The 15,083-nt window shown below is 31.3% G+C and overlaps 1 protein-coding gene across 4 annotated transcripts in view; it reads left to right on the forward strand.

The window, feature by feature from the left end:
- Positions 1-15,083, forward strand: part of LOC129946235 (ras GTPase-activating protein raskol) — a 193,089-nt gene that overhangs the window by 47,592 nt on the left and 130,414 nt on the right. The window contains exons 2-4 of one of the 4 annotated variants that reach the window (XM_056056354.1): positions 4,221-4,333; positions 5,485-5,511; positions 5,867-6,032. In XM_056056354.1, the coding sequence (XP_055912329.1) occupies positions 4,221-4,333; positions 5,485-5,511; positions 5,867-6,032 (306 nt within the window). Of the gene's footprint in view, positions 1-4,220; positions 4,334-5,484; positions 5,512-5,866; positions 6,033-12,124; positions 12,740-15,083 lie in introns of those variants that run through there. The other 3 variants (XM_056056355.1, XM_056056357.1, XM_056056356.1) reach the window with 3 other exon arrangements.

Consider the following 15,083-nt stretch of genomic DNA (forward strand, 5'->3'; position numbering starts at 1 on the left):
CTACCAAGTGTATGTTTTACTAAATATGAGGTGAGATCGTTTTAATGTAATAATAATATGTAATAGGTACAAATAAATAAGAAATAAATTAAAAATACAAATCGCAAACAAAGAGTACGTTTTTTACATACTTCATAATTCTTGTTCTCCGTTATGATTTTTTTACAAATGCACCATACAAAATATCATATTAAAAATTAATATAGTTTGAATTACATTTCGAGGTAAAATAATTTAATTGGTATACAAAAAGTATCTGTAATTCCATGCCGTTATATCTTTAAAAAGATCTATTCACCACTTCACAATTTTATTTGCATCGGATCGGGGTCGTGAATACAAATAATGTTTTCACCATTGACCATACCAGTTGAGGTGAAAAAGCTAACAAAATAATATTTTCATCACTCATGTTCACCATATGACAACTTTTTTGCGCCGGTTGGGATGGGACATGGGAGTCGTAAATACAAACAATGTTTTCACTATTGACCATTACAACTGAGGTGAGAAAGCTAACAAAATAATATTTTCATCTTTGTGTGTTTTCATATGCATACGTTTTCTTTTTCTAACCCTGACGATGAATGCGTTCGAACAAACTTTTATTAGCTGAACGTTTCAATTATTGTGCCTATGAATTACTCCATCTATATGCTTCGCGTAGTTCTAGCTGTAGTGCAGATACGAACCCTTACATCAGAATTTAAATGTTCGTTTCGAATTTGTACCAAATATACTAAAATAGTTTTCTTTTACCACACAACAGCGCCATCTAACTTCGAGTAGTTGTGCAGAAAGTAGTTGAAAGTTCACCCTGAGATTGTGTCTATGGTTGTTTGTTTCGAGCTTTTGATATATACTAAGGTATATATTCGTTTACAAAAACCTTACTAATTTTATGAGCAGAACCTTTTGGGGCGACCACATGTCGCATCATTGGCGTTGGTGTCGCGAAGTAGAGAGATTCACGGCAGCGGGAGCAAAATTGTATTTTCATTTCCATAAGCAGCGAGCAGAGTAAGCAAACAATTAAAGTTTTCCAATTCTCTTTGATTTCTTACCAAGGTCAATGAACTTTTTGTTCCTTTGGTTTATATGGGAAAGGGGAAGTAAAAAGCCATGTCCCTACGTCAACTTCTTAGCTTTATTGACAGAATGTTTTGTATTGCGTTCGTAAAAACATAAACAAGTCTGCTTTGCTCACCAACAGATATGTGGATACGGATAGTAATTATTTCGTTTAGTATCGGTGTTAGTAGGTATTTGGTGGATTTGGCTGAGTTTCAATTTGCAAGATTTGTTGAAAGATTTCGTTAGTGGCTTGAAGTTTAGAATACTTGTCAATAATATTTTGTAACTGACTTCAAGTTATACTTGTCTGAGGGATTTCTATGGCCTCAGGTACCTATTAATATTAAGTTTTAATTTAAGCTGAGATTTGGTTCGAAGGGATCCGAAGCATACTTTTGAAAAAAAAAGAAAAAGTAATATTTAACATTTTTCCAAAGCTCCAAAAAGGGTTAAATGACTAATCATAAGTCATAATTCACACTTGAATAAATAATTTCAATGGTGATACACTTTAGAGGGGTTTAATATAGATATGCTGTTTTATCATCTTTGTATAGGAAGACTACAGTTTAGCGTATGTAACCAAAACGAATTATAAAACCAAAGGAAAAACGTCATTTTTTAAATATTTTATGAGTTTTCCTTGAAACAAATGTGTTTTCCCTATGTACTCAGACTCTCGTTAATTCAATAGAATCGTTCCTTATTTTCGTCTGCTTCGAATTATAACATTTATAAGTCTCCCGGTTGAAAATAAATTTCTCCACTAGACATTCCACTTAAAATATCTAGATGCTGCCCTATTCGACTTCCACCATGTGAGTACTGTGGTTTTTATTTACAAACTACAAGAAATGTTTTCACCATCGACCATTCCAATTGAGGTGAAAAAGCCAATAAAATAATATTTTCTTTGGATGCTTTCATATTTACATCTTCCAAATCTGGCTATAGCATAGATGAGTGAACTAAGGTGCATTCAAATTGATATTGGCTGGACGTTTCAACCGTTGAACTTACAGTCAATTTCGAATGTCCCATCTATAAGTTTCGCGTAGTTGTAGCTGTAATGCAGATACAAACCTTTATTGTTCCGAAAAATATTCGAAGCTTTGTTGCGCTAAATTGAGCTAAAATAGTTTTCTTTTCTACCACACAACAGCACCATCTAACCTTTTCGAGTAGTTCTGCGGAAAGTCGTCGCAAATTCACCTCGAGATTGTTTGTAAGCGGTTTGTGTCTTGGTTATTTTTTTCGAGCTTTGCAAATGAAAATCTTTATATATGAAAACCATAGCACTCTTATATTGGAATCCGAAAAGAGCGACATCTATATATTTTTTCTTGCACTATGCGCGTTTTTCACATTTGTATATAAATCCATCGACCTTCGTATGGAAGCATTGAATAATTACAAATAAATATTCAATTATGGAATCTCTTTATATAAAAAGATATACAAGGATGGACTCAAATAAAATGAAGGAAATTAAGTTGACTTTTTGGCTGGTAAATTAATTATCACCCTTACTCTGCTGTCTGCTTTTGGGAATGAAATAATATTATCATTTCGTTCGCGTGAATCCCTCCACTTTGCGACACCAAAACCAAAGAAGTTTCTAAAGCCCTATAAGAGCTTCTACTCATGAGAGTACTATGGATATTCAAATCTTACATCTCTTAATTTTCACATTCTCATCCCTAAAAAAAAGTGGAAATAGATTTCAAAAATTAACTTTTTCATATTATTCCACATATTTTTAAATTATATTATTTCGATAAACAAATTGAAAAAAAAAACTAGAATTATTTAAGCCTTCATATCATATATGTAATTCAATATGTTAATGTAACATTTCTTAAATAAATTCTCGGTTGTTGGCAACGAAAACGCAAAGATTGGGTTCCTGTTGGTCAAATAAAATGACTTAAGGATGTTTTAATTGCAAAGGTCGAGGTCTACAAGAAATAGTTAGTGTAATCGTAATACAGTTTCAGTATAGCAACAAACCTTTTATCTTTGTTTTTGGACAACCTAAAAATATCTTTTCATTTCGAACACAAAAATTCAAATCCAAAATAACACTAGAGCTCAACTTAACACAAATAACAAATAATTAACAAACAGAAAAGAAATAAAATGCACGACTGGTTCGCATGAACTCATGTATTCAAAAAAGTCTGCTTAAAACTGTTATTTCCTGTATTTTAAGAACTAAAATGTACCTGCAAAAAAGTTTATTTTCAAAAATGTAAATGTCATTTAATTTCTCAAGAAAACCTTAATTTTTAAATTTGTGTTTGAAAATCGTTTTTGAATTTTAGTTTAAAAATATTTTTTAATTTTTATTATTAGACATCTTGCATTTAAATGTTGTAAAAAATAATATTTGTTTTTAAATTAAAAATAAAAAGAATGACATTTTTGGCAGAAAAAAAATGGTTTAGTTCTTGAAAAAACTTAAAAACAAAATAACGGTTCTATCTAAGATACCCTTCTGGAGCAATAAAAAAATATTGTTTTTATATTGAAAGAAGCCAAACTAAGAACACAAATTTTAGCAAGAATTAAAAAAAAGATCTATCGGTTTATTTAAAAAAATCGAATCATCAATTTTTAAGTTTGAAAAAAAAAAACTGTAAAGGCATACAGACAAAATCGGGGGACCCATTTTTTTCGACTTCTCTACCATCGTAATGTCATGTTTGATTAAAATATCGATTTCGAATTTGTTTACGAATGCAAAACTTACCATGCAGGTCCTATCTGTCGAAAGTAAAAATGACAAAAGGGTAACACTAGAATACATTAAATAAAACGGAAATACTCAAGCATTTTTAATTCTCTAGAAAGTTTTAAGACTTTTAAGACAAACAAGAGTGATAAGGGAAAAAAGAGTAGATTTAGTCTATTTTTATTAAAATTGAAGTAGGTAGAAAAACAGATCTTAAAAATGAAGGAGACTTAGTGCGAAGTAGGAAGTAGATTTTTAATTTATTAGAAAACAATAAGTAGATTTACTTCAATTGAAGTGATAACGCTGTATTGATCAGTCTCTCAATATGGTGATAATTTCATATATGTATCTCATACATGTTTTCGCATCTTTTATGAAGAATTTAATTTACCTTATTTTTTTTTTTCAGAAAATGAAGGGGAACTTTCTAGAAAAAACATCATGCTGCCGTGGGGTCCACTTTACTGCGTACTCCAACAAGATGAGCAATCATTTACTGCATATTGCAGTGAAGAAATTTCGGTAATTTAAAATATTTTACTTTTAAGAATTAAGAATACCTAAACACATACGAGGTGCGTTTAAAAAGTACCTGCAATTTTCGTTTTTTTTTCCAAAAAATATTTATTTGTTCGTTTGCATCAATGTGGTCCCATTCAAAGTAGTAGCGCCCAGATATAATACACTTGAACCAGCGTTTTTCCAATATTCGAAGCACTCTTGATATTAACTTTTTGATATGTCCTTGAGCATTCTCAGCGATTCACCCTTTATTTCTGCAATCGAGGAAAAACTCCGTCCTTTGATGGGTCTCTTCAACTTTGGAAACAGAAAAAAGTCACACGGAGTTATATCTGGTGAATATGGAGGTTGGGGCCATGACTACGGTATTGTTTTTGGCCAACAAATTACGAACAACGGCGAGTGAGCAGGTGCTTTTTCGTGGTGCAAAAGCCATGAATTGTATATAAATAAATCTAAGCGTTTTTTTCGGATTGCTTCACACAAACGTCGCATATCTTCAAGGTAATACTTATTAACCTCACGACCTTGTGGAAAGAACTCTTGATGCACTATGCCCTTATAATTGAAGAAAACAGTAAGCAAAACTTTCACATTTGATCGAACTTGACGTGCATTTTTCGCTCTTCGTGACGTTGGATGCTTTCAGGTGGACGATTGTGCTTTGGTTTCGACATCATAACCGTATACAAATGTTTCATCATCAGTTATGAGGTTATGACCCTTTGAAGCAAACTTGGATCGTCGTTGACGTCATTTAACAGCTCCTGAGCGATGTTCATGCGAATGTTATTTGGTCAAAATTCAGCAGTTTTGGGAAGAATTTTGCAAAAATCGCTGAGCTCATAAAAACACGTCGAGCCTTAGAAACTACCACGGACAAAGTAAACAGTGAATAAAACCTGAAAATTGCATCATACTTTAGGGGCATGTATAATACCAACAAAATTTGACTCTTGGACTCTCCAGACCCGCGAAAATTATAAATTCCAGGTACTTTTTGAACACACCTCGTAAGTTAGTTGATACAAATGTAATACTCTTTTTCTGTCTTTTCTCTGTATTTTCTTAAAACTTTCTTTTCACACTAAAAACATATCAATTTTGGATTAAAACTTAATGTACTAACAAATTAAATGCACCTAATGTAGATTTTTCCTGCGACTCCCAATAAAGAGGTAAATATTACAAATTGGGCATGGCAATCATTTTATTTTTAAGTAACGTTTTCGTTTTGTACCCAGATCGCACCAAATTTTCAACAAATTTTTACATTTGACCTTTGTGTAGAATATATTGAATAGAAAACCTCATTTCTAATAAAGAAAAATTTGGTCCAATCATCAAGATCATAAAAATAATTCAATAAATGACGATACATTTTAATGAGAAAGTTCTATAATATGAGGGTACAAATTTAGTGTGATTTGCGGAGATTCTGGACTTTTGTTTTTGTAAATTTTTAATATAAATCCACATAATTTTCAATTATTTAAGAAATTAGTACAAAACATTAAAATTTTATTCTCACAGCTTACAGATGTTTTATTCAATGAATATCCACGAGTTCGATTAGACCGTGTCCGCAAACCTGCTAAAGTACTTTGGAATGGACCACCAACAGTTTGTGAAGAAACCGAAGAATCTGATGGTTGCCCAATAGACATTGCAGCAAATACAACCCTATATAGCGATTTAGGTAAGTTGTTCACATACAATCATAACCAACTTTATATTTGTATTAGAAAAAATGTTAACTCTAAAGGATACCATCCAAACAGGAACGAATTTCGAAAAATCTATAAACAAATTTTTTAAAGTATGTTGAATGATTTCATTGAAAGTTGACAACACTTTCTTCAAGTCATTTTTTGCATCTTCTTGGCTAAGTGACAAAATTTATTTCTTTCCAAACAGCATTGATATTTCATTTTGAAATAGATTTATTATATCGCATTTTACACACCTTTGAGAATTAATTATAGGGGTTGCCTACCCTTTTAGACTATAGTTCCTAAGATATGTTTTATAAGATATCCCGACATAATTTATACACAAAAGCCACACGCAACGACAAGACGACGATAACGACGACGACGACGGAAGACAAATAAGTTTGACCAAATTATGATTACAAAAACAAATCAATAAAATAAAATATATAGGTCACATAAAAAGTTATATCAGCGAACGAAGTTTAAAGAAGAACTACTAGAATTTAGCTTTTAGTCATTAACCAAGTTTTCTGCTAGGTCTTGAAATGCAATTGTTTATCCTGATTCTTGTGATATTTGATCAATAAATCATGAATGGAAAATCTACATACTTATATTATAATAGGAAAGATTTGTATTTTTGTATGTAACGAATAAACTCAAAAAGTACTGGACCGATTTTAACAATTCTTTTTTCATTAGAAAGTTACATTATCACTGAGTAACATAGGCTATATTTAATAATAGATTACTATAAAAATCCTTAGAAATTCCTTTTGAAACAACCGAAGGTGCAAAAAAATTAGCTATAAAATATCTTTTATCGCATACGCTGAGAAGAGTATTAATGATAGGACAAACAAATGTTCGACAATATTATAAAATACGATTTGTCACAATTTGTCAATTCCAATGGACCCAAGTTAGTGGCAAATCAAAAAATAGCGTACGATGCTATAATTGAATGTGTGGAAAATAACAGTGGTCAACTTTTTTTTTGGACGCCCAGTGGCACGGGTAAAACCTTTCTTGCCAATTTAGTATTGTCAAAAGTACGATTATCCGGAAGAAAAGCACTGACAGTGTCAGGAATTGCTGCAATGCTATTAAATGATTTGAAAACGGCTCACTCTACGTTTAAATTACCGTTGGCGGTTTCTTAAGATCAACGGTCTGTATGTCGGGTCCGATTATTTGGGATTAGTGCACCATGAGCCATAAAGCACATGTAGAAGCAGTGGACCACACATTAAAATATATAAGAATCTCATGCAATATGATGAGTGGCGTAACTTTTGTTTTCGCTGAAAACTTTCTCCAAACTTTACCAGTTGTAACAAAAGGTAAACATGCCGACGTTATAAAGTGTGCCTCAAATCACCTTTTTGGCTATCAATTAAAACTCTTAATTTGCGCATGAATATGAGAGCACATTTATGCAATACCCGCGGTGGTAATTTCTCAGAAAATATACTTAAATTAGGAGACGGAAAATTTACAACTCCAATTGCAAAGAGCTCCCAAGCAAGTTGGATATTGAATTGGCTCAAATTGTTCACAGTCTAGAAATTCTTATAGACATAATCTATCCCGACATCAACAATCTTTAAGTAAGAAATTTTCATTGGCTCTGTTCGAGATCGATATTGTCACCCAGAAACGACTCAGTAAATGAGATAAACAAAATTATTATTGAAAAAGTAGCAGGTGATTTTAAATGTTACAAATCTGTTAAACCATGTGTAACATCAATAACACAATGCACTACCCACAGGAATTTTTAAATTCTCTCAATCGTGCTGGCTTGCCACCCTATGAACTAAAATTACAAATAGGTACGTCTGTTATGCTTTTAAGAAATTTAAGCCCTCCAAATATGTGTAATGGTACAAGGCTATTGATCAAATAATTAAGAAATAATGTGATTGTAGCAACCATCATTACGGGTCCGTGACCGGTCAAATCGCACATGTTCGGCGGATCCCGGTGATAACAACTGATTTGCCTATATCTTTTAAAAGGTTACAGTTCCCTTTAAAAACATTCTTTGCCTTGACAATAAATAAATCCCAGGGACAAACTTTTTCCATAGTTGGCATCGAAATAAGGAAAGAGTGCTTTCCCACGGCAATAGTATGTGGCACTTTCTCGAGTAGGATCTGCTGAAAATCAAGACGTTTTGTTGCCACCTACAAATACCACAGCCAACGTAGTGTACAGTGAGGCATTAAGATAAGCATCCAATTTTTTTCTAATTTAGTGTACCCGTGCGAAGCCGGGACGGGCCGCTAGTATTCTATAAAGTACAAGTATATTGGAAATGAAAGAAAAGATTGTTGTTGAAATATTTTATTAAAGTCTAAAACGTCTTAAATGGTGAATAATTACACAAGGTGTCAACCGATCTGGTCACAGAGGTCCATGAGATCCATTTTTAATTGAAAATCTTGAGGTGATGTTTTCGTTTCATTTCGAATTATGATTTAATTCTACCTGTACATCTGTAAAATTAACACCAACCTTGATTTTTTTTATCTAAACAAATTTGTTTTTTCCTATGCGGATAACGATTTCCTTGCAATTTAAATTAAAGTATTTAATTTGTTCCTTTTAAACTTTTTCGTTTCAGTAAATATTAAAAAAAAAAAAAAAAAGCATTGCTTAGTCATTAAGAGAATGAAACCATAGAGGTGAATAACATTCGTTGTGGTGAATACTCTTGTGAATGTGGCTTTTGTGAATTTTCTTTCGTATTGTCAATGGTTACCAATACCTAAAGCTGAAAAAATTTTGTCTTGCAATTTTAAATTTAAATTTCGTCAAAAAGTTTCAAATTAGCTAGAATCACAAATTAATTGATCATTTACAATAATTGTATTTGCCTTCAATGTTTATAAATTAATTACTTCTTATTCAAATGCACCTCACAATACCAATTTAAATTTATATTGTGAACAATTGAAGAAAAATATTCATGTGAAAGTTTTTAGCATTTTAAAGGAAACATTTGTACAAATTTCTAATATAAGTTTGGTATTAAAACAATGTGTTATACGATACACCATAGTTAATGTTGTTAAGTAAAAATAATGGGATTTTAATTTTGTTTCAATTCAGTCAAACGGCTATAAACATATAAGCACAACTCTTTTAAAGGTCCCAAGAATCTCCAGTCCTTATGAGATAACAATGTTGACCGACACTTCTTTTCAAAAGCTCACATCTTTCGTAATACTAACAGTGTATATTTGTCATATAAAGGGTACTTAAAAACCCCCTGGGGTGCTAACCCATTATAAAAAAAGAGTGGGCATTAAGCTTGTAAAGTTTGGCGTTTGGCTTTTCGCGATTTATAGAACATTTGCTGAACATTTTTGTTTTGTACATTAAGTCAAGAATGAAAGTGTCTGCATTACTTCTAACAATTAGAAGTTATATGAGATATATCTAAATATACTATGTAGACCGTTCTAAACCATCCCTATCTTGACTTCTAACCCGCCCTAAAGAAAACTATAACAATAAAAACTCACATTTTGTAATTCGTAATTCACAGCTCACAACTATGAGCTTCATACCGCAAGTTTGTATTACAGTGCACTAGAAATAGGAAGAAGTAGTCTATATGGTAAAATATAATTAAAATTCAATTCAAATTGTAAGTTGTACTTAGGTGTTTTGCAATTTATTGAGTAAAAAAATAAGAATTTGAGATTTATTCGCACCTAGAAAATCCTACAGTGAGCTTAATCAAAAATACTCAATTTAACTAGATGTGAATCAAAGACTGATATTTCCTAGTTCTACGAGCTACTCATCACTAAATGTTAGAAAGTGTGCGTAAAATTTTGCAAAACTCAAACACCTCGTAACATTTAGTTCTCAGACCAATAAAATTTATTCATTCTAAAAGTTTCGTGGCCGCGTTAAAAAACAGAACAATTCTAACTAAAAGAATCTCAAGTTTACCTATTTATTTCAATAAAAATAAAAGTTGTAAATGTATATTAAATTTAATAATATTAAATTAAACAAATTATTAAATTATTTGCTAACCCACTATCTGCTGCAACTGGTTAAGTATTATTGGAAATGTATGTACGAAAGTGTAACCCAAGACTTGTAAATGCATATTTTCACTTATTAATATAAAAGACTAAAGGACAAAATTTCACTTGACAGTTTCGACATTTGAATATAGCATTCTTATTGCAATTTCAGTCTTTTAACCCATGTTAATCGAAACATTTTTGTTAAACTCATACACGATGAAATTTGTTTTGAATGAAAAGTGCAAAAAATTCTTAAAAACAATTAAAATACTAAAAATAGAACTAAAAATTATATGAAAAAGCTAATAGCATTGTAAAATGATAACTTGATTTAAGTGGCAATTTCGGGAAAAATTCAAGTTTTCTTATAATTTTTTATGAATCAAATCAAATGGGGTGGCGCAACAGTCCGTTGTGAACCAGGGCCTAGTGACTTACAACTCTCAACCATTCCTGTGTGCGAGTACTGTTGTCAGGAATGGAAGGGACCTACAATTTAAGGCCGAATCCGAACGGCTAATTTGAGAAAGCACTTTTTCATGACAAGAATTACTCTTGAAGGATTTGTCAATTCCTCGCAAGAGGCAGTACCCGCGAAAATTATTTTTTTAAATTAAGCTGGCACAGGCAGGGATTGAACCCAAGACCCCTTGCATGACAGTCCAACGCACTAACCATCATGCCACGGGTACTACAAAAAAAAATTTTTTATGAAGTCGGAACATAAACCATATTGTTATTCAAAAAATGTAATTTTAGTCCTGTAAGTGGTCAGAAAAGCCATTACGGCAACAATAAATATTCATGTCGATTACATTATCTATTAATGAGTTGTGCAGGAATAAAGAGTGACTTTTTGATGTTTTCATTGTGTGATAGATGTCAATATTTTTTTTTTGGAACTGAATCATCAGGTTTGCTATAATATAAGTGACTAATTTTTCTTAACTTTTGGTGTTCTTTTAATATATTGTGTAGAATTTTCATACCAGAGGTCTACGATTCTATCCCTGCATGTGCTATCTAAAGTTTTTTATACGGCTTTTTGACATAAAAACTGCTTTCTTAAATTAGAAGTTCGGCTTAAAACACAGGAATTATCAGGAATCATTAAAAGTTGTAAGTCACTAGACTTAAATTTTTTTGTATGTTGTATTAGTTTGTTTGATAACAAATACATTTACGCTTCCATTAATCAAGAATTTTAGAACCATGGTACCTTTCGCTCATAACTCTTTTTTTAATTTAATTTTAAAACTTATTAAAAAATTAATCCAAACTATTATTTAATTATTTTATTAATAATAATCAATTTATTCAATTGGTTTGATACGGATCATAATTTTTTGGAAAAAGGCATATCTAGACCGTTCATTATCGAAAACTAAGTTAATGATTCTTTGAACGCGTCTTTGATACAATAATCTAAAATTTCGTGGTGAGAATTGTAAATTAATGAACTAGTTATAATAAAATGATAAGCATGCTTTTTTAAACTATATATTGGTTTTATCAACATAATGACAACAAAAGTAAAGCTTTAAACTGATATTATCATCAAAAAAGTAAAAACAAAAATCTAAAAAAGCGAAATTCAAGAACAGATAAACATTTCGCTTTCAAAACAAAACTTTTTCACCTCACTGTTTTGTTGTTGTTTTGCAAAGTGCCGATAGAGCCCACCGCAACGTTTTTTGTTGGTTTCTCTTCATGGATACAATTTCAAAACTACAAATACAAAACTGTAAACAAAACAAGCTTTAGAGATTGAAACGTACTAAAGACTCTCATCACGGTAAATTAAGTATCTTTGGCTACAACTTTGTATATGAATTCCAATTCATATGCCTACAATGGCTACAACCGGAATAAAGTGAACTTGGAACAAAAGCTATACAAAGTAGCAAGAGCCCCAACTTCAAGCTTCAACTAGCCTTTAGAGCTTCATATATTTTATATGAAGTTAGTTTTCCCTGTGTATCTGGTGGATGGATATCTGCTTGTTCCATTACCTTAAAACTTTAAACAATGAACCTCTCGTACCTTTAGTCATTTGAGCAGACAACAAAATTCTCTCATGTCAGTTCAGTCTTCAGACGGCGGCATCGATGTCTCTCTATCTTACAAGAACATTGAATGAAATCCGTTTTCATAGCGTTTCTCCACTTTGAATTGCAAGTTTAGTCTTCAGTTTACTTTTGGCTTCCGGTGGATAAGTTAACGGTTCTATCGTGCGTCGCGTCGGTCGCTTGCGTTCGGATTATTAATTGCGTGTATTTTTTGTGTTTATAAATAACACGGGTATAAACGTCACAAGCACAACATGGACAGTGAAATGTAAGGGCGGGCAAACAATTTCATTTGTGTGTGAATTTTGTGAATATTTCATATTTTATATTATCTTAAAGCAGATTATAGAATTCGGTGATACTATAAAAATAAATAAATTAAAAAAAAAAGTTATTTGAATTGTTATTCTTATATGAAAAAAAGAGATTAGTCTCGAAACGTTAAAACTCGGAATACTAATTGCAACCCGCAGCTGAGCCCCCTTATATATGGATTTTGGATTACCTATACCTACGGGTTCTTGGCCTTAAATGAATACACCTAGAACTCAATTTCCAAATGAAATGTAGGTAAATACAAATTATTTAAACAGTTTTTTTTTCTTTTTACTTAACTGAGCCACCTGCTTCAATACCTAAACCTTATCGAAACGCGTATTAATTTTGTTGTTGAATTCAATTTTTCAAAAAAATTCAAATTAGATAGACACTAGGTATACTCTAATGCGTTTAACTACATAATGTTTAGATAAATGTTATGATGTAGAATTGTTATTAACAGTTCCCTAAAAATCGGTTCGTCTGTAATAAAAAGAAGGGGGTGGAAATGGGTGTTTTGTCGTTATGAACTATGTGTGTCATAGATAACTTCCATCTAATTAAGTACACTGAGAAAAATTTGTAAAGTCAAAAGTTTAGATTAATCTTTACTCTTACAGCCAAGATTATAAACGCTGAATAGAAAAAGGTCAGTGCTTATGCCTTCTTATACTAACGAACAAAATGTATTTTAGATGTACTTAACTAGGTAAACAAAGTGTTAAATTTGTTTTCAGATTAAAAAAATTTTAAAGGAAGGATTGCAAATTTAAATTTATATAAAATCAAATACAAATTCTATAGATTTATAGAATTTATACGCAATAATTAAGGTAAAAACTCGAAAGGCTTATTTGGCAGCAAAAAATTACCTGATTACTTTACTACTATTCATTACTAGGTTGTTAAGTAACGATTCCGTGACTTTAACTTGATCAAATTGTTAAGAGATGGTAATTTATTTAAAATTAGGTAAATCATCTTTTAAGCTTAGTAAATTGGTAAAAATTAATTTTACTTTTTACTGAATTGTTTAAAATTGTGCGCCATTAAATGGAATTTACTATATGGAATTTTTGGAATTCCATTTATAGTACAGTGAGAAATTGCCAACAAAACGATCCGCAGTAGCCAGATTTTTGTATTTAGAAATTGGTACAACTGAAAGATGATCTGTCAAAATAATAATAAAAAACACAAATAAAAGAATGTTTTGTAAAAATAAATAGTTAAAATTAACTTAGCAAAAAAACTAACTAAAACTAATCAAATGGACAATTTTCAAGAAGAAATGGTAAGAAAACATTTGGAAATTGAGATTCTATGAAAAAAGTTCATTTAACAATTGCTTCAAAAAGGGGGTTTGTTCGTAGATTACTACATTAACATGTGGTGCTGAAGCGAGCTTGAAGCTCGCCGCAATTCTTTTTATACATGAATAGAGTTCAAATGAGCTTGATTCGACTCTAATCCCGTCGGGGATCGGTGTCGAATCAAAATTTGTGAAGAAAAACCTGTATGGAGGAGTTGGTTTCACAGATAATGCATTATTGTCAGTTAATTTGCATGTTTGTGGACAAAAATAAAGTTTTATTTTAATCAAATTACAAAAAACAAAATGGACATGGAGTAGGTATTCTTATATGGTGCTGAACTTATCAGTTCTTCATTGTTTAAAACGAATCAAACTATCTTACTTGCACTTCACACATCGAAAACATCGAAACACTATTTGCACTATTCTTGTGCGGTGGAAAAAGATTTATTTAATCTTAACTGATGTTTATACCTTTGGTGGAAACATAGCAAAACTTATTTATCTTGCAAAATAACCCCAGTTAGTCCATTTTCACTAACAAAACAAAGTAATATCAACAGTAAGTCCCAATGGAAAACACACATGATTCCAAATGCACAACTACTCAACGAACACAGCCATCTAGATACAAATGCAATATCAATCGCACCAACATTTGAGAACGAAATCTCGTATAAATGTCAAAAACCCATCCATAGTAAGATTCTACTCGATCTTTTATCGGTGTTATTCATACCATGCATATTGTTTTTGTTATTCGTGTAAAATCCTACTATACTATGGATAAATTTTCCAACAAAACACGGGTATTGTTACTTGTACATTAGATTCGCACTTTCAATGTTAAGGTATATGGGGGATGTTTACAAGAATAAACGATTTTTATGTTATTTTTTTTTCGCATTTTAGTTCCATGAACTGCCATATGTCTGTACAAATATTTTTAGCAAATCGAATTATGAATAAATCTTCCACTTTATACAAATTCATCAAAACATTTTTTTAGAAGACTCGTGCTTAACAGAATGTTTAAATGCAAAAACAAACTCACGTAGCACGTTCTTAAGTGCACCAGTGTTTATTTGTTAAAATAAATATTGTTCTTTTAGTATTTAATAAATATGTACTTGATGTTTTTTTTTCTGTGTAACGTGTGAATTAATTAAATACAATAAGATACATGATGGTTGTATAGATATGTATTAATAAATACAAGAAAACTTTGTATACAAGGAGAGAAAAGTTTTTAAAGCAATGCCAGTCGCTTTGACAAGAATA

The sequence above is a fragment of the Eupeodes corollae genome, chromosome 2, assembly GCF_945859685.1.
Source record: "Eupeodes corollae chromosome 2, idEupCoro1.1, whole genome shotgun sequence".
In the NCBI taxonomy this organism is placed as follows: Eukaryota; Metazoa; Arthropoda; class Insecta; order Diptera; family Syrphidae; genus Eupeodes; species Eupeodes corollae.